The following is a 23,484-nucleotide window of genomic DNA, read 5'->3' as shown; positions in this document are numbered from 1 at the left end:
GGAGGTGATGGGAGGTGAGGTGAGGGAGGTGAGGGAGGTGAGGGAGGGAGGTGAGGTGAGGGAGGTGAGAAAGGGAGGTGAGGGAGGTGAGGTGAGGGAGGTGAGTGAGGTGAGGGAGGTGAGGGAGAGAGGGAGGTGAGGGTGAGGTGAGGGAGGTAAGGTGAGGGAGGTGAGGGAGGTAAGGGAGGGAGGTGAGGGAGGTGAGGGAGGGAGGGAGGGAGGTGAGGGAGGTGAGGGAGGTGAGGTGAGGGAGGTGAGGTGAGGAGGTGAGGGAGGTGAGGTGAGGGAGGTGAGAAAGGGAGGTGAGGGAGGTGAGGGAGGGAGGTGAGGGAGGTGAGGGAGGGAGGTGAGGTGAGGGAGGTGAGAAAGGGAGGTGAGGGAGGTGAGGGAGGTGAGGGAGGGAGGTGAGGTGAGGGAGGTGAGGTGCGGGAGGTGAGTGAGGTGAGGGAGGTGAGGGAGAGAGGGAGGTGAGGTGAGGTGAGGGAGGTAAGGTGAGGGAGCTGAAGGAGGTGAGGGAGGGAGGTGAGGGAGGTGAGGTGAGGTGAGGGAGGTGAGGGAGGTGAGGGAGGTGAGGGAGGGAGGGAGGTGAGGGAGGTGAAGGAGGTGAGGTGAGAGAGGGAGGTGAGGGAGGTGAGGGAGAGAGGTGAGGGAGGTGAGGGAGGGAGGTGAGGGAGGTGAGGGAGGTGAGGGAGATGAGGGAGGGAGGTGAGGGAGGTGAGGTGAGGTGAGGGAGGTGAGGGAGGTGAGGGAGGGAGGTGAGGGAGGTGAGAGAGGTGAGGGAGGTGAGGGAGGTGAGAGAGGGAGGTGAGGTGAGGGAGGTGAGGGAGGTGAAGGAGGTGAGGTGAGAGAGGGAGGTGAGGGAGGTGAGGGAGAGAGGGAGGGAGTTAGCATATAATTTAGCATTGAAATGGCTGAGTGATTAGCTTGTGACTGGTCACAGAAATAGCTATGTTAAAAGTTAAAGCATACACATCCGCAGAGGCACCCCTTGACAAAGGAATTAGCATAGAATTTAGCATTGAAATAGCTAAGTTAAAGCATACACATCCGCAGAGGCACCCCTTGACAAAGGAATTAGCATAGAATTTAGCATTGAAATAGCTGAGTGATTAGCTTGTAACTGGTCACAGAAATAGCTATGTTAAAGTCAGAGCATACACATTCACCGAGGCACTTAGTACAAATCAAACAGGAGAATTTAGCATTGAAATAACTAGGCGAATTTCGCATTGAAATAACTGAGTGATTAGCTAGTGACTGGTCACAGAAATGGCTATGTTGAAGTCAATGCCTACACATCTGAGCTATTCAAAGTACTATATAGTGAACCAATAAAAAACTAAAATATAAATTACCTTAATGTTATCAATAAACTCTATATTCTCCAATCAGCTAAGCTACCAACAATAAGTCGTTATATATCACAATGCTATATGGCGAAAAAATGGGTGGATTCTTACCCTCAACTTTAGCAACACGGATAGCTACGGGCCCCGTTCAGACGGACGAGTTCATCCATGGTCGGAACAGAGGAGGGGGAGAGAGACAGCTGCGAGGCGCTATTATACTCTATGTTGTAAACAATACCATTAACCGTGGTGTGAGAGGTATTAAGAGTCAAGGCTGGCGAAAGAGCTGCGGTCTGAAGGTCATCGTAAAATACAATTAATTAAGAACAGAAATGGTTTAAAACATCTTTCCAATGGTTACTAAGCCAGAATCCATCCTCTCGGTTGAAATTGTCTCTGTGCTTGTATATGTGAATGGCCTCATGAACGAATCTCTCATGGTAGCCGGTTGGTTTGCAAAGAACCTCCGTCTTGGAGAAGTCAATGTCATGTGAGCCCACTGAATTATAACAGTGATCTTCCACGGCAGAGGAGTTCGTTCTATCGTGTTTCAAGTCTGCTTTATGTTCGCGGATGCGGTCCGAGATATGTCGTTTGGTTTCTCCAATGTAGCTACTACCACAGAGCCACTTTAGTTTGTAAACGCCCGGGTACTGTATGTCTGGAACAGCACCTTTCACAGATGGAATTAAATCACGGATTTTATGTTCTGTGTTGAATCGGACCTGGATCTTGTGTTTATTCAGGATTTTGGAGCTCTTTTTAGTGACCCCTGCAATGTAGGGTAAGGTGATGGTTTTGAGTGGCTCCACAAGAGGATCCTACTTCATGACTGGAGTGATGGCTTTGCGGATTGTGTAGTCGGAGTAACCATTAGCCCTGAGAGCCTGGTGTACGTGCTTGAGTTCACTGGTAATGTGTTCCTGGTCGGCAATGCATTGGGCTCTATGGTATAGAGTCTTGATGAGGGAGTTCTTCTGGGATGGATGGTGGTGGGAATCCGGTTTCAAGTAAGCATCTGTATGGGTAGCTTTCCTGTAGACAGAGTGGCTCATTGAACCATCATGTCTTATTTTAATTAAGACATCCAAAAAGGGTAGTTTGCCATCTTTTTCGACCTCCATGGTAAATCTGATGGCTGGGTGTATGGAATTGATGTGGTCGCGGAATTGGTCTAGAGCAGGCTGGCCATGTGGCCAGATGACAAAGGTGTCATCAACGTACCTCTTCCATAAGGTCGTGCGTAGAGTGGCAGTCTGGATGGCGTCAGTTTCAAATTTTTCCATGAATACGTTGGCTACAACCGGAGATAGGGGGGAGCCCATTGGGGTGCCCTCAGTTTGTTTGTTGAAAGCTCCATTCCAGGTGAAGTATGTGTTGGTTAAGCAATGTCTCACCAGGGGGGGTACATCAGTTTGCAGTCCTTGATGAACCAGGTCTTCAATGATAGCGATGGTGTCAGGTACCGGGACTTTGGTGAACAAGGACACCACATCAAAACTGACAAGCAGGTCGTCTGGGGACAGGGAAATGCCTTTGATTGTCGATACCAGGTGAGTAGAATTTAGTACCGCAGAGGTGGTTTTTCCAGTGAAAGGTCGCAGTATATCAGCAAGAAAACGTGCCAGTTTGTAGGTGGGGGAGTTGATAGTAGAGACGATGGGACGAAGGGGTGTATCTTCTTTGTGTATCTTTGGAAGGCCATATAATCTTGGTGGTCTGGCAGCAGAGGGTTTCAACGAGAACTGTTTGATCTCATCAATTAATGCTGTTGAATCAGAGATGATTTTGTTCGTTTTGGTGACCAGGCTGTTGGTGGGATCTCTTTTTATTTTTGTATAGCTGCCATCGTTGAGTAGTTCTTGAATTTTGTTGTTATATTCTGTTTTGTCCATGATGACAGTGGCATTGCCCTTGTCGGCTGAGAGGACGACAATATCATCCCTCTTTTTTAATTGAGATAATTCAAAACGTTCGTCTTTGCTGATATACTGCGACCTTTCACTGGTAAAACCACCTCTGCGGTACTAAACTCTACTCACCTGGTATTGACAATCAAAGGCATTTCCCTGTCCCCAGACGACCTGCTTGTCAGTTTTGATGTGGTGTCCTTGTTCACCAAAGTCCCGGTACCTGACACCATCGCTATCATTGAAGACCTGGTTCATCAAGGACTGCATACTGATGTACCCCCCCTGGTGAGACATTGCTTAACCAACACATACTTCACCTGGAATGGAACTTTCTACAAACAAACTGAGGGCACGCCAATGGGCTCCCCCCTATCTCCGGTTGTAGCCAACGAATTCATGGAAAAATTTGAAACTGACGCCATCCAGACTGCCACTCTACGCCCGACCTTATGGAAGAGGTACGTTGATGACACCTTTGTCATCTGGCCACATGGCCAGCCTGCTCTAGACCAATTCCGCGACCACATCAATTCCATACACCCAGCCATCAGATTTACCATGGAGGTCGAAAAAGATGGCAAACTACCCTTTTTGGATGTCTTAATTAAAAGGAGACATGATGGTTCAATGAGCCACTCTGTCTACAGGAAAGCTACCCATACAGATGCTTACTTGAAACCGGATTCCCACCACCATCCATCCCAGAAGAACTCCCTCATCAAGACTCTATACCATAGAGCCCAATGCATTTCCGACCAGGAACACATTACCAGTGAACTCAAGCACGTACACCAGGCTCTCAGGGCTAATGGTTACTCCGACTACACAATCCGCAAAGCCATCACTCCAGTCATGAAGAAGGATCCTCTTGTGGAGCCACTCAAAACCATCACCTTACCCTACATTGCAGGGGTCACTAAAAAGATCTCCAAAATCCTGAATAAACACAAGATCCAGGTCCGATTCAACACAGTACATAAAATCCGTGATTCAGTTCCATCTGTAAAAGGTGCTGTTCCAGACATACAGTACCCGGGCGTTTACAAACTAAAGTGGCTCTGTGGTAGTAGCTACATTGGAGAAACCAAACGACATATCTCGGACTGCATCCGCGAACATAAAGCAGACTTGAAACACGGTAGAACGAACTCCTCTGCCGTGGCAGATCACTGTTATAATTCAGTGGGCTCACATGACATTGACTCCTCCAAGACGGAGGTTCTTTGCAAACCAACCGGCTACCATGAGAGATTCGTTCATGAGGCCATTCACATATACAAGCACAGAGACAATTTCAACCGAGAAGATGGATTCTGGCTTAGTAACCATTGGAAAGATGTTTAAAACCATTTCTGTTCTTAATTAATTGTATTTTACGATGACCTTCAGACCGCAGCTCTTTCGTCAGCCTTGACTCTTAATACCTCTCACACCACGGTTAATGGTATGGTTTACAACATGGAGTATAATAGCGCCTCACAGCTGTCTCTCTCCCCCTCCTCTGTTCCGACCATGGATGAACTCGTCCGTCTGAACGGGACCCGTAGCTATCCGTGTTGCTAAAGTTGAGGGTAAGAATCCACCCATTTTTTCGCCATATAGCATTGTGATATATAACGACTTATTGTTGGTAGCTTAGCTGATTGGAGAATATAGAGTTTATTGATAACATTAAGGTAATTTATATTTTAGTTTTTTATTGGTTCACTATATAGTACTGTGAATAGCTCAGATGTGTAGGCCTTGACTTCAACATAGCCATTTCTGTGACCAGTCACTAGCTAATCACTCAGTTATTTCAATGCTAAATTCGCCTAGTTATTTCAATGCTAAATTCTCCTGTTTGATTTGTACTAAGTGCCTCGGTGAATGTGTATGCTCTGACTTTAACATAGCTATTTCTGTGACCAGTTACAAGCTAATCACTCAGCTATTTCAATGCTAAATTCTATGCTAATTCCTTTGTCAAGGGGTGCCTCTGCGGATGTGTATGCTTTAACTTTTAACATAGCCATTTCTGTGACCAGTCACAAGCTAATCACTCAGCCATTTCAATGCTAAATTATATGCTAATTCTTTTGTCAAGGCGCTTTGTTTCCTCTCACACAGCTTAAAGGTCGTGATCTGAACGTGGCTTTTTCACTCCAGCGCTGTCCTACCAGACAGTCTCGTCCCTTCACCTGATGAAGGCCGCTTGTGTTGTGGCCGAAACGTCGTGAGAATATTATTGCGTTATATCATTTGATCAATTTATTATTTTATTCTCATTCTACGTGACTTTACCGAAAGAACCAAAGAAGATGAATCCTTGCAGTTACGAAAGCTTTAAATCGAAATTTAGAGGGAGGGAGGTGAGGGAGGTGAGGGAGGTGAGGGAGGTGAGGGAGGTGAGGGAGAGAGGGAGGGAGGTGAGGGAGGGGATCAGACAAACGTCCATCTGTTAAAGTCACGACTGCTCAGAATCTCAGAATCAAGAATGTGTATTCAGGCTGTAGGAGGAAAGGAATCCGATGAGCTCTGAAGCTCTCTTTCACCGAGGTGCAGTGAGGGCAGGGGCTCAGCGAGTTGATGCTCACACACACACGGACGCTTCCACTTGCTGGAGTTTGTCCTCCGACTGTCACCGTCCGAGAATCTCAGGCAGATTCGGACCAACGCTGCTGCTGCAGCTGTGCGAGTGGGCGAGTGAGTCAGTGGGCGAGTGAGTCAGTGGGCGAGTGTGGTCAGTGGGCGAGTGAGTCAGTGGGCGAGTGGGTCAGTGGGTGAGTGAGTCAGTGGGTCAGTGGGCGAGTGGGTCAGTGGGCGAGTGGGTGAGTGGGTCAGTGGGCGAGTGGGCGAGTGGGTCAGTGGGCGAGTGGGTCAGTGGGTCAGTGGGCGAGTGGGTCAGTGGGCGAGTGGGTGAGTGGGTCAGTGGGCGAGTGGGTCAGTGGGCGAGTGGGCGAGTGAGTCAGTGGGCGAGTGAGTCAGTGGGCTAGTGGGTCAGTGGGCGAGTGGGCGAGTGGGTCAGTGGGCGAGTGGGTCAGTGGGCGAGTGGGTCAGAGGCCGAGTGGGCGAATGGGTCAGTGGGCGAGTGGGTGAGTGGGTCAGTGGGCGAGTGAGTCAGTGGGCGAGTGGGTCAGTGGGTCAGTGGGCGAGTGGGCGAGTGGGTCAGTGGGCGAGTGGGCGAGTGTGTCAGTGGGCGACTGAGTCAGTGGGCAAGTGGGCGAGTGGGCGAGTAGGCGAGTGGGCGAGTGGGTCAGTGGGCGAGTGAGTCAGTGGGTCAGTGGGCGAGTGGGTCAGTGGGCGAGTGAGTCAGTGGGTGAGTGAGTCAGTGGGCGAGTGGGTCAGTGGCCGAGCGAGCAGGTAAGCGAGCGGGTAAAGCAAGTGAGCGGGCGGCCCGGGCTAGCGGGCGGGCAAGCGAGCGAGCGGGTGGGCCCTCACCGGATGTCGTTGTGGCGGTAGTCTCGGTCCCACGCCGCCTTGCGCTTGAGCAGCGGGTACAGGACGAGGAAGCCGATGGCGGCGACGACGACGAGGAGGAGGAGCACGCCCATCACGGCGCCCGTCACGACGCCGGCGTTAGCGCTCGCTGCACACGACACGATCACCCACACACGCGTAACCTTCACAGACTGTAGGGGAAAGTGCTGTCTGTAACAGACTGTAGGGGCAAGTGCTGTCTCTAACAGACTGTAGGGGCAAGTGCTGTCTGTAACAGATTGTAGGGGTGAGTGCTGCCTGTAACAGACTGTAGGGGCAAGTGCTGTCTGTAACAGACTGTAGGGGAAAGTGCTGTCTGTAACAGACTGTAGGGGCAAGTGCTGTCTGTAACAGACTGTAGGGGAAAGTGCTGTCTGTAACAGACTGTCAGGGCGAGTGCTGTCTGTAACAGACTGTAGGGGAAAGTGCTGTCTGTAACAGACTGTAGGGGCAAGTGCTGTTAGCGAGCAGCAGTAGCTATGAAAGCCGGAACGGTACACGAGGGGGTGGGTGGCCAGCACCACGCCCGGCCGCCTTTGTCTCCCCAGTGGCGATGTTTACACACCGCACCAGGTACTCATTTGAGGCCGTGTCGACCGAGCGGAGGCCCAGGGACCGGTTCAGATAATGGTCACCGGCGGTGTTGGCCGTGAGCGGGAATCGAACCCCGGGTCGCCGGGTTCGTAGCACAGCCACACGCACACACACACATACGTACACACAACAACCGCCATTCGCCACTAAGTGGCGGTGACGTCACCACGACGCTTGTGCCAGGCTATGTGTACCCTGAGGCCACGTGAAGTGTCGAACGCCCGCTGGCAGGAGGTCACGGGGCAGACCCAGGTGCCACGGGTCGACTGACTGAGATGACTGCCTGATGCACCACCTGTGCCCCCTACTGTGCCAACCTGCTGTGCTTTAGCCACCCGGCGCTCCGCTCGTTGTTCTGAGCGTCGCTCCTCCGCCCTCCGTTGTTGTTGGAGGGCGACTGCCTCCAACTGCCCAGTAGCATCCTTCACGAGCCTCCTCCACAGAGGCCGATCTTGACACCGCTGGTACCAGTCATCGGCAAGTCCACTCAGCTCCACGTCCTCCTGTACCACATCACTCCATCTCTTCTCTAGCCCGTGCCGCGCCCGCTGAGCCCCCTCAATCCGGCCAAACAAAAGCTGTTTCGGCATGCGGTGGCTGGGCATGCGGGCTACATGACCCAGCCATCGCAGCCTTGCCTGCCGGAGGAGCTCACCGATGGGACCCTGCCCAGATCTTCGAAGGATTTGTGAGCTCCTCACACAATCCAGTCTGGTTAAACCCAGGATGGATCGTAGGCAGGCCAGCCTAAATGTTTCTAACAGGCGAAGATGTTCCATTAGGGGGATCCACGTTTCGCAAGCGTAGAGAAGGGAGGGAATGACCGTGGCCGAGAAGACCTGAAGCTTAGTGCGGAGCGACAGACCAGGTAGCTTCCACACAACGTTACGCAACCGATGAAAAGATATTGCCGCTCGACTGATTCGGAGTGAGACCTCTGCTGTTAAACTGGAGCCAGTCATAAGCACACTGCCCAGGTATGGGAAACTCTCCACTCTCTCCACAACTGCCCCATCACCGATTGGGAGTTGTGGGGGTGGAGTGTCCGATGGTACAAAATACCCAGGCAGGTGCTTAGTTTTGGTGGGGCTGATGGTAAGGCCCCACCTCTTAGCTCCAGTCTCAGCAGCAGCATATCCAACTCTTCCTCTGACTGAGCAGCTATTACCAAATCATCAGCATACATAACGTGGTTGAGCAATAGGGAGCCATCCCTTGACCGCACCCGGGCATCGATTAGCCTCCCATTATATCTGTACCATATGGAGATTCCCCCGGTACAGCTATTGAAGGCTTCACGAACTACGTGGTCAAAATAGATGTTAAATAATGTAGGAGCCAGAGGACATCCCTGTCGCACCCCAAGGTGTACAGGGAATGGCTCTGACTCCCGGCCACGTAGTTTTACCCGGGCCCGCTCACCATCATGAAGGTCCTTAATGATCGTGAGCAGAGGGTCAGGTACTCCAAAAGCACGAAGAATGACCCAGAGCCCAGGCCTACTGATGGTATCATAGGCCTTGACCAGGTCAATAAAGCAGAGATGTAGGTCTTGTTAGAATTCCCTACACCTCTGCTGTAGCAGACGGACAGAAAATATGGCATCTGTGCAGGACCGCCCTTTCCTGAAACCGCATTGGGGCTCCGCAAGCCTCTCCTCAGCGTGCCTGGCAAGGCGATGCTGAATAATCCTTGCCAGGACCTTTCCCGGCACACTGAGGAGTGAGATGCCCCTGTAGTTGTTACAGTCTGTGCGGTCCCCCTTCTTAAAAAGGGGGACCACCAGGGCATCCTTCCAATCCTGCGGAACCCGTCCAGTGGTCCAGACTGTTGTTATGATGTCATATAGGGCAGTCTGTGCACAAACGCCACCCTCCCTCAGCATTTCGCTTGGGAGATCATCTCTGCCCGCTGCCTTTCCTGGTCTCAGACTCCGGATCGCCTTCAATACTTCCTCAGCAGACGGCACCTCAGCCAGCCACTCACAGGGGGTGACTTCTTCCAATATTTGAGGCACCGTAGCCTCAGCAGGGTCATCCTCACTTTGTGCCACGATGTTTTCCTGGATGAGGGATTTTCCCTCCCCCAGGACCTCACAGAAATGCTCAGCAAATCTGCGAACCTGTTCCTGGGGGTCGGAGATTGGATCACCGTTTTTTCCCCTAATGATGGTAATAGGTGTGGCGCTGCAGGTTACTTTTTTGATGGAGTTAAATAGAGATTTGTGATCACGGGCCACTGAGGCAGACTCCATCTCCTCAGCAACCCGCGACCACCACCCATCCTTGCAGCGCCTCACGGCTCTCCGAACCTCCGAGCGAAGGCTGCGGTAAGCCTCCTCATTCTCTGACGTGGGATTCTGTAACCGATGACAGTGGGCCTGTCGCTTTTTCTCAACCATCCTGAACACCTCCTCTGTTAGGCAGGGTCTCTGGGGAGGTCTGGACCGCGTACCCAAAGCAGCCATTGCAGCTGCATGAGTCACAGTCCTAAACCTCGCCCATTTACCCTCGACATCAGGAGGAGTCGGGGACGATGCCAATCCCAGCCGCAAGCGATGATGAAATTCTCGCTTGCAACTTTCATCAGATAACTGAGACCAGGCCACTTTATGTTGGAATGGGGTCCTGGGTGTACACCCACCACCGGAGTGGAAGAATGGCAGGCGCATCTTACAGATGACTAGTCGATGGTCAGAGGGCAGTTCAGCTCCACAGTAGGTCCTGGTGTCAAGGACATGGGCTTGCATTCGCTGGTCCGTCACTATGTAGTCCAGCAGATGTTCTTGCTTGGACCCGGCATGCATCCATGATGTTGTGTGGATGCGCCGATGCCGGAACAGCGTGTTGGTAATTACAAGCCCATGGGCTGCACAAAAATCTAGCAGCCTCCTACCATTGTTATTGAGCTGATCTGGCCCATGCCCTCCAATCACTCCAGACCAGGTGCCAGTATCATGACCAACTCGGGCATTGAAGTCACCCAACATGATGACTATCCCGAGGGGCCACTTTAGCCAGCACCTGTGACAGGAGGTCATAGAGGCATCTGACTCATCGGCTTTGCCTGCATCCCTCCACGGATGTTCATCTTCGGTGGGGGCATAAGTAACCACGACCACCATTCCTCGCCTCCGGTTGATGGGAAGGCGAGCCCAAAGTAGCCTGGGGCTTACAGCTTCCCACACCTCACCGCCACGCTCCCACGCCCCCTTCATTCTTTTGTTCAAAAGAAGACCCACATCCTGTTGTTTGGCAGTCTGCTGCCCCGAGTAGAGGACTGTCCACCCCTCATGGTGGCAGGAGCTAGAGCCGGTCCACCGGACCTCCTGAATGCCGCATAGATCCAGGCGGTACCGGTCCAGCTCCCGACAGAGGAGTGGCAGCCTCTCCTCTGCAGTGAGCGTTCGAACATTCCACGTGGCCACCCGTAGTGGCTTTTCGTTGTTTCTGGAGTAGCCCCGAGGGTAGGTATTCAATCTCCTGGCTCCGCCAATTGGGGTTTGGCCAGGAGACGTCATAGACGCCTGGCCCCCCGGGGCCTCCGGCACAAGCTTATTAGTTACATATTTCAGTTTAATTCGTGGTTTCGTGGTAATTAATTGAAGGTGGAGGGGTTACCAGCCCCTCGCACCCGTCCAGAGCCCCCGTTTAGCCCCTGTGGTGGACACATATGCCATGAGGGGAGGAGCCAATCAAAATTGGATCTCCCCCCACAGCACTGTCCACGACAGAGTTGCCCGTCCGGCACCGCGAGGAAGTAGGGGGTTGTTTTGCCGGACCACGTACACACACACGCACACACACACACACACGCACACACACGCGTGGCGCCCGCGTGCGTAGCGAGAGGCAGACTCACGGCTCACGAGCGAGAGGGTCACGACGCACGACCGCCAGCCCACGCGGTTGCTGGCGTTGCACCGATAGGTCTCCGCGTGGCTCTCGCTCGCGTTGCTGATGCGCAGCGTTCCTCCTGCGTGCCGCACCAAGCGGGGAGAATCAACAAGCGGAGAGCTCACTCCTGTGGGTCTGTGTGTGGTGAGTCTGTGGGTCTGTGTGTGGTGAGTCTGTGGGTCTCTGTGTGGTGAGTCTGTGGGTCTCTGTGTGGTGAGTCTGTGGGTCTCTGTGTGGTGAGTCTGTGGGTCTCTGTGTGGTGAGTCTATGGGTCTCTGTGTGTGGTGAGTCTATGGGTCTCTGTGTGGTAAGTCTATGGGTCTCTGTGTGGTGAGTCTGTGGGCCTCTGTGTGATGAGTCTGTGGGCCTCTGTGTGGTGAGTCTATGGGTCTCTGTGTGGTGAGTCTGTGGGTCTCTGTGTGTGGTGAGTCTATGGGTCTCTGTGTGGTGAGTCTGTGGGTCTCTGTGTGGTGAGTCTGTGGGTCTCTGTGTGGTGAGTCTGTGGGTCTCTGTGTGGTGAGTCTATGGGTCTCTGTGTGTGGTGAGTCTATGGGTCTCTGTGTGGTGAGTCTGTGGGTCTCTGTGTGGTGAGTCTGTGGGTCTCTGTGTGGTGAGTCTGTGGGTCTCTGTGTGTGGTGAGTCTGTGGGTCTGTGTGTGGTGAGTCTGTGGGTCTCTGTGTGATGAGTCTGTGGGTCTCTGTGTGTGGTGAGTCTGTGGGTCTCTGTGTGGTGAGTCTGTGGGTCTCTGTGTGGTGAGTCTGTGGGTCTCTGTGTGGTGAGTCTGTGGGTCTCTGTGTGTGGTGAGTCTGTGGGTCTCTGTGTGGTGAGTCTGTGGGCCTCTGTGTGGTGAGTCTGTGGGTCTATGTGTGTGGTGAGTTTGTGAGTCTCTGTGTGGTGAGTCTATGAGTCTCTGTGTGGTGAGTCTGTGGGTCTCTGTGTGGTGAGTCTATGGGTCTCTGTGTGGTGAGTCTGTGGGTGTCTGTGTGGTGAGTCTGTGGGTCTCTGTGTGTGGTGAGTCTGTGGGTCTCTGTGTGTGATGAGTCTATGGGTCTCTGTGTGGTGAGTCTATGGGTCTCTGTGTGGTGAGTCTGTGGGTCTCTGTGTGTGGTGAGTTTGTGAGTCTATGTGTGGTGAGTCTGTGGGTCTCTGTGTGGTGAGTCTATGAGTCTCTGTGTGGTGAGTCTGTGGGTCTCTGTGTGGTGAGTCTATGGGTCTCTGTGTGGTGAGTCTGTGGGTGTCTGTGTGGTGAGTCTGTGGGTCTCTGTGTGTGGTGAGTCTGTGGGTCTCTGTGTGTGATGAGTCTATGGGTCTCTGTGTGGTGAGTCTATGGGTCTCTGTGTGGTGAGTCTGTGGGTCTCTGTGTGTGGTGAGTCTGTGGGTCTCTGTGTGGTGAGTCTATGGGTCTCTGTGTGGTGAGTCTGTGGGTCTCTGTGTGTGGTGAGTCTGTGGGTCTCTCTGTGAGTGAGTCTATGGGTCTCTGTGTGGTGAGTCTGTGGGTGTCTGTGTGGTGAGTCTGTGGGTCTCTGTGTGTGGTGAGTCTGTGGGTCTCTGTGTGTGATTAGTCTATGGGTCTCTGTGTGGTGAGTCTATGGGTCTCTGTGTGGTGAGTCTGTGGGTCTCTGTGTGTGGTGAGTCTGTGGGTCTCTGTGTGGTGAGTCTATGGGTCTCTGTGTGTTGAGTCTGTGGGTCTCTGTGTGTGGTGAGTCTATGGGTCTCTGTGTGGTGAGTCTGTGGGTCTCTGTGTGGTGAGTCTGTGGGTCTCTGTGTGGTGAGTCTATGGGTCTCTGTGTGTTGAGTCTGTGGGTCTCTGTGTGTGGTGAGTCTATGGGTCTCTGTGTGGTGAGTCTGTGGGTCTCTGTGTGGTGAGTCTGTGGGTCTCTGGGTGGTGAGTCTGTGGGTCTCTGTGTGTGGTGAGTCTGTGGGTCTGTGTGTGGTGAGTCTGTGGGTCGCTGTGTGTGGTGAGTCTATGGGTCTCTGTGTGATGAGTCTGTGGGTCTCTGTGTGGTGATTCTGTGGGTCTCTGTGTGGTGAGTCTGTGGGTCTCTGTGTGATGAGTCTGTGGGTCTCTGTGTGTGGTGAGTCTGTGGGTCTCTGTGTAGTGAGTCTGTGGGTCTCTGTGTGGTGAGTCTGTGGGTCTCTGTGTGGTGAGTCTGTGGGTCTCTGTGTGTGGTGAGTCTGTGGGTCTCTGTGTGGTGAGTCTGTGGGTCTCTGTGTGGTGAGTCTGTGGGTCTCTGTGTGTGGTGAGTTTGTGAGTCTCTGTGTGGTGAGTCTGTGGGTCTCTGTGTGGTGAGTCTATGAGTCTCTGTGTGGTGAGTCTGTGGGTGTCTGTGTGGTGAGTCTGTGGGTCTCTGTGTGTGGTGAGTATGTTGGTCTCTGTGTGTGATGAGTCTATGGGTCTCTGTGTGGTGAGTCTATGGGTCTCTGTGTGGTGAGTCTGTGGGTCTCTGTGTGTGATGAGTCTGTGGGTCTCTGTGTGGTGAGTCTATGGGTCTCTGTGTGGTGAGTCTGTGGGTCTCTTTGTGAGTCTATGGGTCTCTGTGTGTGGTGAGTCTGTGGGTCTCTGTGTGGTGAGTCTGTGGGTCTCTGTGTGATGATTCTATGGGTCTCTGTGTGGTGAGTCTGTGGGTCTCTGTGTGTGGTGAGTTTGTGAGTCTCTGTGTGGTGAGTCTGTGGGTCTCTGTGTGGTGAGTCTATGAGTCTCTGTGTGGTGAGTCTGTGGGTGTCTGTGTGGTGAGTCTGTGGGTCTCTGTGTGTGGTGAGTCTGTTGGTCTCTGTGTGTGATGAGTCTATGGGTCTCTGTGTGGTGAGTCTATGGGTCTCTGTGTGGTGAGTCTGTGGGTCTCTGTGTGTGGTGAGTCTGTGGGTCTCTGTGTGGTGAGTCTATGGGTCTCTGTGTGGTGAGTCTGTGGGTCTCTGTGTGTGGTGAGTCTGTGGGTCTCTGTGGGAGTGAGTCTGTGGGTCTCTGTGTGTGGTGAGTCTGTGGGTCTCTGTGTGGTGAGTCTGTGGGTCTCTTTGTGAGTCTATGGGTCTCTGTGTGTGGTGAGTCTGTGGGTCTCTGTGCGGTGAGTCTGTGGGTCTCTGTGTGATGATTCTATGGGTCTCTGTGTGGTGAGTCTGTGGGTCTCTGTGTGGTGAGTCTATGGGTCTCTGTGTGGTGAGTCTACGGGTCTCTGTGTGTGGTGAGTCTGTGGGTCTCTGTGTGGTGAGTCTGTGGGTCTCTGTGTGGTGAGTCTATGGGTCTCTGTGTGGTGAGTCTATGGGTCTCTGTGTGGTGAGTCTATGGGTCTCTGTGTGGTGAGTCTATGGGTCTCTGTGTGTGGTGAGTTTATGGGTCTCTGTGTGTGGTGAGTCTATGGGTCTCTGTGTGTGGTGAGTCTGTGGGTCTCTGTGTGGTGAGTCTGTGGGTCTCTGTGTGGTGAGTCTGTGGGTCTCTGTATGGTGAGTCTATGGGTCTCTATGTGTGGTGAGTCTATGGGTCTCTGTGTGATGAGTCTATGGGTCTCTGTGTGGTGAGTCTATGGGTCTCTGTGTGGTGAGTCTGTGGGTCTCTGTGTGTGGTGAGTCTGTGGGTCTCTGTGTGGTGAGTCTATGGGTCTCTGTGTGGTGAGTCTGTGGGTCTCTGTGTGGTGAGTCTATGGGTCTCTGTGTGGTGAGTCTATGGGTCTCTGTGTGGTGAGTCTATGGGTCTCTGTGTGGTGAGTCTATAAGTATCTGTGTGTGCTGAGTCTATGAGTCTCTGTGTGTGGTGAGTCTATGGGTCTCTGTGTGTGGTGAGTCTATGGGTCTCTGTGTGTGGAGAGTCTATGGGTCTCTGTGTGTGGTGAGTCTATGAGTCTCTGTGTGTGGTGAGTCTGTGGGTCTCTGTGTGTGGTGAGTCTATGGGTCTCTGTGTGTGGTGAGTCTATGGGTCTCTGTGTGTGGTGAGTCTATGGGTCTCTGTGTGTGGTAAGTCTATGGGTATCTGTGTGTGGTGAGACTATGGTCTCTGTGTGTGGTGAGTCTATGGGTCTCTGTGTGTGGTGAGTCTATGGGTCTCTGTGTGTGGTGAGTCTATGGGTCTCTGTGTGTGGTGAGTCTATGGGTCTCTGTGTGTGGTGAGTCTATGGGTCTCTGTGTGTGGTGAGTCTATGGGTCTCTGTGTGTGGTGAGTCTATGAGTCTCTGTGTGTGGTGAGTCTGTGGGTCTCTGTGTGTGGTGAGTCTATGGGTCTCTGTGTGTGGTGAGTCTATGGGTCTCTGTGTGTGGTGAGTCTATGGGTCTCTGTGTGGTGAGTCTGTGGGAGTCTCTGTGTGGTGAGTCTGTGGGTCTCTTTGTGAGTCTATGGGTCTCTGTGTGTGGAGAGTCTGTGGGTCTCTGTGTGGTGAGTCTGTGGGTCTCTGTGTGGTGAGTCTATGGGTCTCTATGTGGTGAGTCTGTGGGTCTCTGTGTGGTGAGTCTGTGGGTCTCTGTGTGGTGAGTCTGTGGGTCTCTGTGTGTGGTGAGTCTGTGGGTCTGTGTGTGGTGAGTCTGTGGGTCTGTGTGTGGTGAGTCTGTGGGTCTCTGTGTGTGGTGAGTCTATGGGTCTCTGTGTGGTGAGTCTGTGGGTCTCTGTGTGGTGAGTCTGTGGGTCTCTGTGTGGTGAGTCTGTGGGTCTCTGTGTGGTGAGTCTGTGGGTCTCTGTGTGTGGTGAGTCTGTGGGTCTCTGTGTGGTGAGTCTGTGGGTCTCTGTGTGGTGAGTCTGTGGGTCTCTGTGTGTGGTGAGTTTGTGAGTCTCTGTGTGGTGAGTCTGTGGGTCTCTGTGTGGTGAGTCTATGAGTCTCTGTGTGGTGAGTCTGTGGGTGTCTGTGTGGTGAGTCTGTGGGTCTCTGTGTGTGGTGAGTATGTTGGTCTCTGTGTGTGATGAGTCTATGGGTCTCTGTGTGGTGAGTCTATGGGTCTCTGTGTGGTGAGTCTGTGGGTCTCTGTGTGTGATGAGTCTGTGGGTCTCTGTGTGGTGAGTCTATGGGTCTCTGTGTGGTGAGTCTGTGGGTCTCTTTGTGAGTCTATGGGTCTCTGTGTGTGGTGAGTCTGTGGGTCTCTGTGTGGTGAGTCTGTGGGTCTCTGTGTGATGATTCTATGGGTCTCTGTGTGGTGAGTCTGTGGGTCTCTGTGTGTGGTGAGTTTGTGAGTCTCTGTGTGGTGAGTCTGTGGGTCTCTGTGTGGTGAGTCTATGAGTCTCTGTGTGGTGAGTCTGTGGGTGTCTGTGTGGTGAGTCTGTGGGTCTCTGTGTGTGGTGAGTCTGTTGATCTCTGTGTGTGATGAGTCTATGGGTCTCTGTGTGGTGAGTCTATGGGTCTCTGTGTGGTGAGTCTGTGGGTCTCTGTGTGTGGTGAGTCTGTGGGTCTCTGTGTGGTGAGTCTATGGGTCTCTGTGTGGTGAGTCTGTGGGTCTCTGTGTGTGGTGAGTCTGTGGGTCTCTGTGGGAGTGAGTCTGTGGGTCTCTGTGTGTGGTGAGTCTGTGGGTCTCTGTGTGGTGAGTCTGTGGGTCTCTTTGTGAGTCTATGGGTCTCTGTGTGTGGTGAGTCTGTGGGTCTCTGTGCGGTGAGTCTGTGGGTCTCTGTGTGATGATTCTATGGGTCTCTGTGTGGTGAGTCTGTGGGTCTCTGTGTGGTGAGTCTATGGGTCTCTGTGTGGTGAGTCTACGGGTCTCTGTGTGTGGTGAGTCTGTGGGTCTCTGTGTGGTGAGTCTATGGGTCTCTGTGTGGTGAGTCTATGGGTCTCTGTGTGGTGAGTCTATGGGTCTCTGTGTGGTGAGTCTATGGGTCTCTGTGTGGTGAGTCTATGGGTCTCTGTGTGTGGTGAGTTTATGGGTCTCTGTGTGTGGTGAGTCTATGGGTCTCTGTGTGTGGTGAGTCTGTGGGTCTCTGTGTGGTGAGTCTGTGGGTCTCTGTGTGGTGAGTCTGTGGGTCTCTGTATGGTGAGTCTATGGGTCTCTATGTGTGGTGAGTCTATGGGTCTCTGTGTGATGAGTCTATGGGTCTCTGTGTGGTGAGTCTATGGGTCTCTGTGTGGTGAGTCTGTGGGTCTCTGTGTGTGGTGAGTCTGTGGGTCTCTGTGTGGTGAGTCTATGGGTCTCTGTGTGGTGAGTCTGTGGGTCTCTGTGTGGTGAGTCTATGGGTCTCTGTGTGTGGTGAGTCTGTGGGTCTCTGTGGGAGTGAGTCTGTGGGTCTCTGTGTGTGGTGAGTCTGTGGGTCTCTGTGTGGTGAGTCTGTGGGTCTCTTTGTGAGTCTATGGGTCTCTGTGTGTGGTGAGTCTGTGGGTCTCTGTGCGGTGAGTCTGTGGGTCTCTGTGTGATGATTCTATGGGTCTCTGTGTGGTGAGTCTGTGGGTCTCTGTGTGGTGAGTCTATGGGTCTCTGTGTGGTGAGTCTACGGGTCTCTGTGTGTGGTGAGTCTGTGGGTCTCTGTGTGGTGAGTCTGTGGGTCTCTGTGTGGTGAGTCTATGGGTCTCTGTGTGGTGAGTCTATGGGTCTCTGTGTGGTGAGTCTATGGGTCTCTGTGTGGTGAGTCTATGGGTCTCTGTGTGTGGTGAGTTTATGGGTCTCTGTGTGTGGTGAGTCTATGGGTCTCTGTGTGTGGTGAGTCTGTGGGTCTCTGTGTGGTGAGTCTGTGGGTCTCTGTGTGGTGAGTCTGTGGGTCTCTGTATGGTGAGTCTATGGGTCTCTATGTGTGGTGAGTCTATGGGTCTCTGTGTGATGAGTCTATGGGTCTCTGTGTGGTGAGTCTATGGGTCTCTGTGTGGTGAGTCTGTGGGTCTCTGTGTGTGGTGAGTCTGTGGGTCTCTGTGTGGTGAGTCTATGGGTCTCTGTGTGGTGAGTCTGTGGGTCTCTGTGTGGTGAGTCTATGGGTCTCTGTGTGGTGAGTCTATGGGTCTCTGTGTGGTGAGTCTATGGGTCTCTGTGTGGTGAGTCTATAAGTATCTGTGTGTGCTGAGTCTATGAGTCTCTGTGTGTGGTGAGTCTATGGGTCTCTGTGTGTGGTGAGTCTATGGGTCTCTGTGTGTGGAGAGTCTATGGGTCTCTGTGTGTGGTGAGTCTATGAGTCTCTGTGTGTGGTGAGTCTGTGGGTCTCTGTGTGTGGTGAGTCTATGGGTCTCTGTGTGTGGTGAGTCTATGGGTCTCTGTGTGTGGTGAGTCTATGGGTCTCTGTGTGTGGTAAGTCTATGGGTATCTGTGTGTGGTGAGACTATGGTCTCTGTGTGTGGTGAGTCTATGGGTCTCTGTGTGTGGTGAGTCTATGGGTCTCTGTGTGTGGTGAGTCTATGGGTCTCTGTGTGTGGTGAGTCTATGGGTCTCTGTGTGTGGTGAGTCTATGGGTCTCTGTGTGTGGTGAGTCTATGGGTCTCTGTGTGTGGTGAGTCTATGAGTCTCTGTGTGTGGTGAGTCTGTGGGTCTCTGTGTGTGGTGAGTCTATGGGTCTCTGTGTGTGGTGAGTCTATGGGTCTCTGTGTGTGGTGAGTCTATGGGTCTCTGTGTGGTGAGTCTGTGGGAGTCTCTGTGTGGTGAGTCTGTGGGTCTCTTTGTGAGTCTATGGGTCTCTGTGTGTGGAGAGTCTGTGGGTCTCTGTGTGGTGAGTCTGTGGGTCTCTGTGTGGTGAGTCTATGGGTCTCTATGTGGTGAGTCTGTGGGTCTCTGTGTGGTGAGTCTGTGGGTCTCTGTGTGGTGAGTCTGTGGGTCTCTGTGTGTGGTGAGTCTGTGGGTCTGTGTGTGGTGAGTCTGTGGGTCTGTGTGTGGTGAGTCTGTGGGTCTCTGTGTGTGGTGAGTCTATGGGTCTCTGTGTGGTGAGTCTGTGGGTCTCTGTGTGGTGAGTCTGTGGGTCTCTGTGTGGTGAGTCTGTGGGTCTCTGTGTGGTGAGTCTGTGGGTCTCTGTGTGTGGTGAGTCTGTGGGTCTCTGTGTGGTGAGTCTGTGGGTCTCTGTGTGGTGAGTCTGTGGGTCTCTGTGTGTGGTGAGTTTGTGAGTCTCTGTGTGGTGAGTCTGTGGGTCTCTGTGTGGTGAGTCTATGAGTCTCTGTGTGGTGAGTCTGTGGGTGTCTGTGTGGTGAGTCTGTGGGTCTCTGTGTGTGGTGAGTATGTTGGTCTCTGTGTGTGATGAGTCTATGGGTCTCTGTGTGGTGAGTCTATGGGTCTCTGTGTGGTGAGTCTGTGGGTCTCTGTGTGTGATGAGTCTGTGGGTCTCTGTGTGGTGAGTCTATGGGTCTCTGTGTGGTGAGTCTGTGGGTCTCTTTGTGAGTCTATGGGTCTCTGTGTGTGGTGAGTCTGTGGGTCTCTGTGTGGTGAGTCTGTGGGTCTCTGTGTGATGATTCTATGGGTCTCTGTGTGGTGAGTCTGTGGGTCTCTGTGTGTGGTGAGTTTGTGAGTCTCTGTGTGGTGAGTCTGTGGGTCTCTGTGTGGTGAGTCTATGAGTCTCTGTGTGGTGAGTCTGTGGGTGTCTGTGTGGTGAGTCTGTGGGTCTCTGTGTGTGGTGAGTCTGTTGGTCTCTGTGTGTGATGAGTCTATGGGTCTCTGTGTGGTGAGTCTATGGGTCTCTGTGTGGTGAGTCTGTGGGTCTCTGTGTGTGGTGAGTCTGTGGGTCTCTGTGTGGTGAGTCTATGGGTCTCTGTGTGGTGAGTCTGTGGGTCTCTGTGTGTGGTGAGTCTGTGGGTCTCTTTGTGAGTCTATGGGTCTCTGTGTGTGGTGAGTCTGTGGGTCTCTGTGCGGTGAGTCTGTGGGTCTCTGTGTGATGATTCTATGGGTCTCTGTGTGGTGAGTCTGTGGGTCTCTGTGTGGTGAGTCTATGGGTCTCTGTGTGGTGAGTCTACGGGTCTCTGTGTGTGGTGAGTCTGTGGGTCTCTGTGTGGTGAGTCTGTGGGTCTCTGTGTGGTGAGTCTATGGGTCTCTGTGTGGTGAGTCTATGGGTCTCTGTGTGGTGAGTCTATGGGTCTCTGTGTGGTGAGTCTATGGGTCTCTGTGTGTGGTGAGTTTATGGGTCTCTGTGTGTGGTGAGTCTATGGGTCTCTGTGTGTGGTGAGTCTGTGGGTCTCTGTGTGGTGAGTCTGTGGGTCTCTGTGTGGTGAGTCTGTGGGTCTCTGTATGGTGAGTCTATGGGTCTCTATGTGTGGTGAGTCTATGGGTCTCTGTGTGATGAGTCTATGGGTCTCTGTGTGGTGAGTCTATGGGTCTCTGTGTGGTGAGTCTGTGGGTCTCTGTGTGTGGTGAGTCTGTGGGTCTCTGTGTTGTGAGTCTATGGGTCTCTGTGTGGTGAGTCTATGGGTCTCTGTGTGGTGAGTCTATGGGTCTCTGTGTGGTGAGTCTATAAGTATCTGTGTGTGGTGAGTCTATGGGTCTCTGTGTGGTGAGTCTGTGGGTCTCTGTGTTGTGAGTCTATGGGTCTCTGTGTGGTGAGTCTATGGGTCTCTGTGTGGTGAGTCTATGGGTCTCTGTGTGGTGAGTCTATAAGTATCTGTGTGTGGTGAGTCTATGGGTCTCTGTGTGTGGAGAGTCTATGGGTCTCTGTGTGTGGTGAGTCTATGAGTCTCTGTGTGTGGTGAGTCTGTGGGTCTCTGTGTGTGGTGAGTCTATGGGTCTCTGTGTGTGGTGAGTCTATGGGTCTCTGTGTGTGGTGAGTCTATGGGTCTCTGTGTGTGGTAAGTCTATGGGTATCTGTGTGTGGTGAGACTATGGTCTCTGTGTGTGGTGAGTCTATGGGTCTCTGTGTGTGGTGAGTCTATGGGTCTCTGTGTGTGGTGAGTCTATGGGTCTCTGTGTGTGGTGAGTCTATGGGTCTCTGTGTGTGGTGAGTCTATGGGTCTCTGTGTGTGGTGAGTCTATGGGTCTCTGTGTGTGGTGAGTCTATGAGTCTCTGTGTGTGGTGAGTCTGTGGGTCTCTGTGTGTGGTGAGTCTATGGGTCTCTGTGTGTGGTGAGTCTATGGGTCTCTGTGTGTGGTGAGTCTATGGGTCTCTGTGTGGTGAGTCTGTGGGACTCTCTGTGTGGTGAGTCTGTGGGTCTCTTTGTGAGTCTATGGGTCTCTGTGTGTGGAGAGTCTGTGGGTCTCTGTGTGGTGAGTCTGTGGGTCTCTGTGTGGTGAGTCTATGGGTCTCTGTGTGGTGAGTCTGTGGGTCTCTGTGTGGTGAGTCTGTGGGTCTCTGTGTGGTGAGTCTGTGGGTCTCTGTGTGTGGTGAGTCTGTGGGTCTGTGTGTGGTGAGTCTGTGGGTCTGTGTGTGGTGAGTCTGTGGGTCTCTGTGTGTGGTGAGTCTATGGGTCTCTGTGTGGTGAGTCTGTGGGTCTCTGTGTGGTGAGTCTGTGGGTCTCTGTGTGGTGAGTCTGTGGGTCTCTGTGTGGTGAGTCTGTGGGTCTCTGTGTGTGGTGAGTCTGTTGGTCTCTGTGTGTGATGAGTCTATGGGTCTCTGTGTGGTGAGTCTATGGGTCTCTGTGTGGTGAGTCTGTGGGTCTCTGTGTGTGGTGAGTCTGTGGGTCTCTGTGTGGTGAGTCTATGGGTCTCTGTGTGGTGAGTCTGTGGGTCTCTGTGTGTGGTGAGTCTGTGGGTCTCTGTGTGAGTGAGTCTGTGGGTCTCTGTGTGTGGTGAGTCTGTGGGTCTCTGTGTGGTGAGTCTGTGGGTCTCTTTGTGAGTCTATGCGTCTCTGTGTGTGGTTAGTCTGTGGGTCTCTGTGTGGTGAGTCTGTGGGTCTCTGTGTGATGATTCTATGGGTCTCTGTGTGGTGAGTCTCTGTGTGGTGAGTCTATGGGTCTCTGTGTGGTGAGTCTATGGGTCTCTGTGTGTGGTGAGTCTGTGGGTCTCTGTGTGGTGAGTCTGTGGGTCTCTGTGTGGTGAGTCTATGGGTCTCTGTGTGGTGAGTCTATGGGTCTCTGTGTGGTGAGTCTATGGGTCTCTGTGTGGTGAGTCTATGGGTCTCTGTGTGTGGTGAGTTTATGGGTCTCTGTGTGTGGTGAGTCTATGGGTCTCTGTGTGTGGTGAGTCTGTGGGTCTCTGTGTGGTGGGTCTCTGTGTGGTGAGTCTGTGGGTATCTGTGTGGTGAGTCTATGGGTCTCTGTGTGTGGTGAGTCTATGGGTCTCTGTGTGATGAGTCTATGGGTCTCTGTGTGGTGAGTCTATGGGTCTCTGTGTGGTGAGTCTGTGGGTCTCTGTGTGTGGTGAGTCTGTGGGTCTCTGTGTGGTGAGTCTATGGGTCTCTGTGTGGTGAGTCTGTGGGTCTCTGTGTGGTGAGTCTATGGGGCTCTGTGTGGTGAGTCTATGGGTCTCTGTGTGGTGAGTCTATGGGTCTCTGTGTGGTGAGTCTATGAGTATCTGTGTGTGCTGAGTCTATGAGTCTCTGTGTGGTGATGAGTCTATGAGTCTCTGTGTGCTGATTCTATGAGTCTCTGTGTGTGGTGAGTCTATAAGTATCTGTGTGTGGTGAGTCTATGGGTCTCTGTGTGTGGAGAGTCTATGGGTCTCTGTGTGTGGTGAGTCTATGAGTCTCTGTGTGTGGTGAGTCTGTGGGTCTCTGTGTGTGGTGAGTCTATGGGTCTCTGTGTGTGGTGAGTCTATGGGTCTCTGTGTGTGGTGAGTCTATGGGTCTCTGTGTGTGGTAAGTCTATGGGTATCTGTGTGTGGTGAGACTATGGTCTCTGTGTGTGGTGAGTCTATGGGTCTCTGTGTGTGGTGAGTCTATGGGTCTCTGTGTGTGGTGAGTCTATGGGTCTCTGTGTGTGGTGAGTCTATGGGTCTCTGTGTGTGGTGAGTCTATGGGTCTCTGTGTGTGGTGAGTCTATGGGTCTCTGTGTGTGGTGAGTCTATGAGTCTCTGTGTGTGGTGAGTCTGTGGGTCTCTGTGTGTGGTGAGTCTATGGGTCTCTGTGTGTGGTGAGTCTATGGGTCTCTGTGTGTGGTGAGTCTATGGGTCTCTGTGTGGTGAGTCTGTGGGACTCTCTGTGTGGTGAGTCTGTGGGTCTCTTTGTGAGTCTATGGGTCTCTGTGTGTGGAGAGTCTGTGGGTCTCTGTGTGGTGAGTCTGTGGGTCTCTGTGTGGTGAGTCTATGGGTCTCTGTGTGGTGAGTCTGTGGGTCTCTGTGTGGTGAGTCTGTGGGTCTCTGTGTGGTGAGTCTGTGGGTCTCTGTGTGTGGTGAGTCTGTGGGTCTGTGTGTGGTGAGTCTGTGGGTCTGTGTGTGGTGAGTCTGTGGGTCTCTGTGTGTGGTGAGTCTATGGGTCTCTGTGTGGTGAGTCTGTGGGTCTCTGTGTGGTGAGTCTGTGGGTCTCTGTGTGGTGAGTCTGTGGGTCTCTGT

At 52.8% G+C, this 23,484-nt stretch overlaps 1 protein-coding gene across 2 annotated transcripts in view; it reads right to left on the bottom strand.

Moving 5' to 3' along the window:
- Window positions 1-23,484, bottom strand: part of LOC116937461 (coxsackievirus and adenovirus receptor homolog) — a 58,004-nt gene that overhangs the window by 1,297 nt on the left and 33,223 nt on the right. The window contains exons 5-7 of one of the 2 annotated variants that reach the window (XM_076061925.1): window positions 11,177-11,290; window positions 6,683-6,830; window positions 5,546-5,585 (exon numbers count right to left, since the gene is read on the bottom strand). In XM_076061925.1, coding sequence (XP_075918040.1) covers window positions 5,546-5,585; window positions 6,683-6,830; window positions 11,177-11,290 — 302 coding nt within the window. The remainder of the gene's footprint in view (window positions 1-5,545; window positions 5,586-6,682; window positions 6,831-11,176; window positions 11,291-23,484) is intronic. The other variant, XM_076061924.1, reaches the window with a different exon arrangement.

Source organism: Petromyzon marinus, unplaced genomic scaffold (genome assembly GCF_048934315.1).
Source record: "Petromyzon marinus isolate PM22_M1 ecotype Great Lakes invasive population unplaced genomic scaffold, UKy_Petmar_22M1.pri1.0 PM_G_Scaffold_44, whole genome shotgun sequence".
Classification (NCBI taxonomy): domain Eukaryota; kingdom Metazoa; phylum Chordata; class Hyperoartia; order Petromyzontiformes; family Petromyzontidae; genus Petromyzon; species Petromyzon marinus.
Note: the sequence above shows the minus strand (reverse complement) of the source record. Positions and strands in the feature narration are given on the sequence as shown.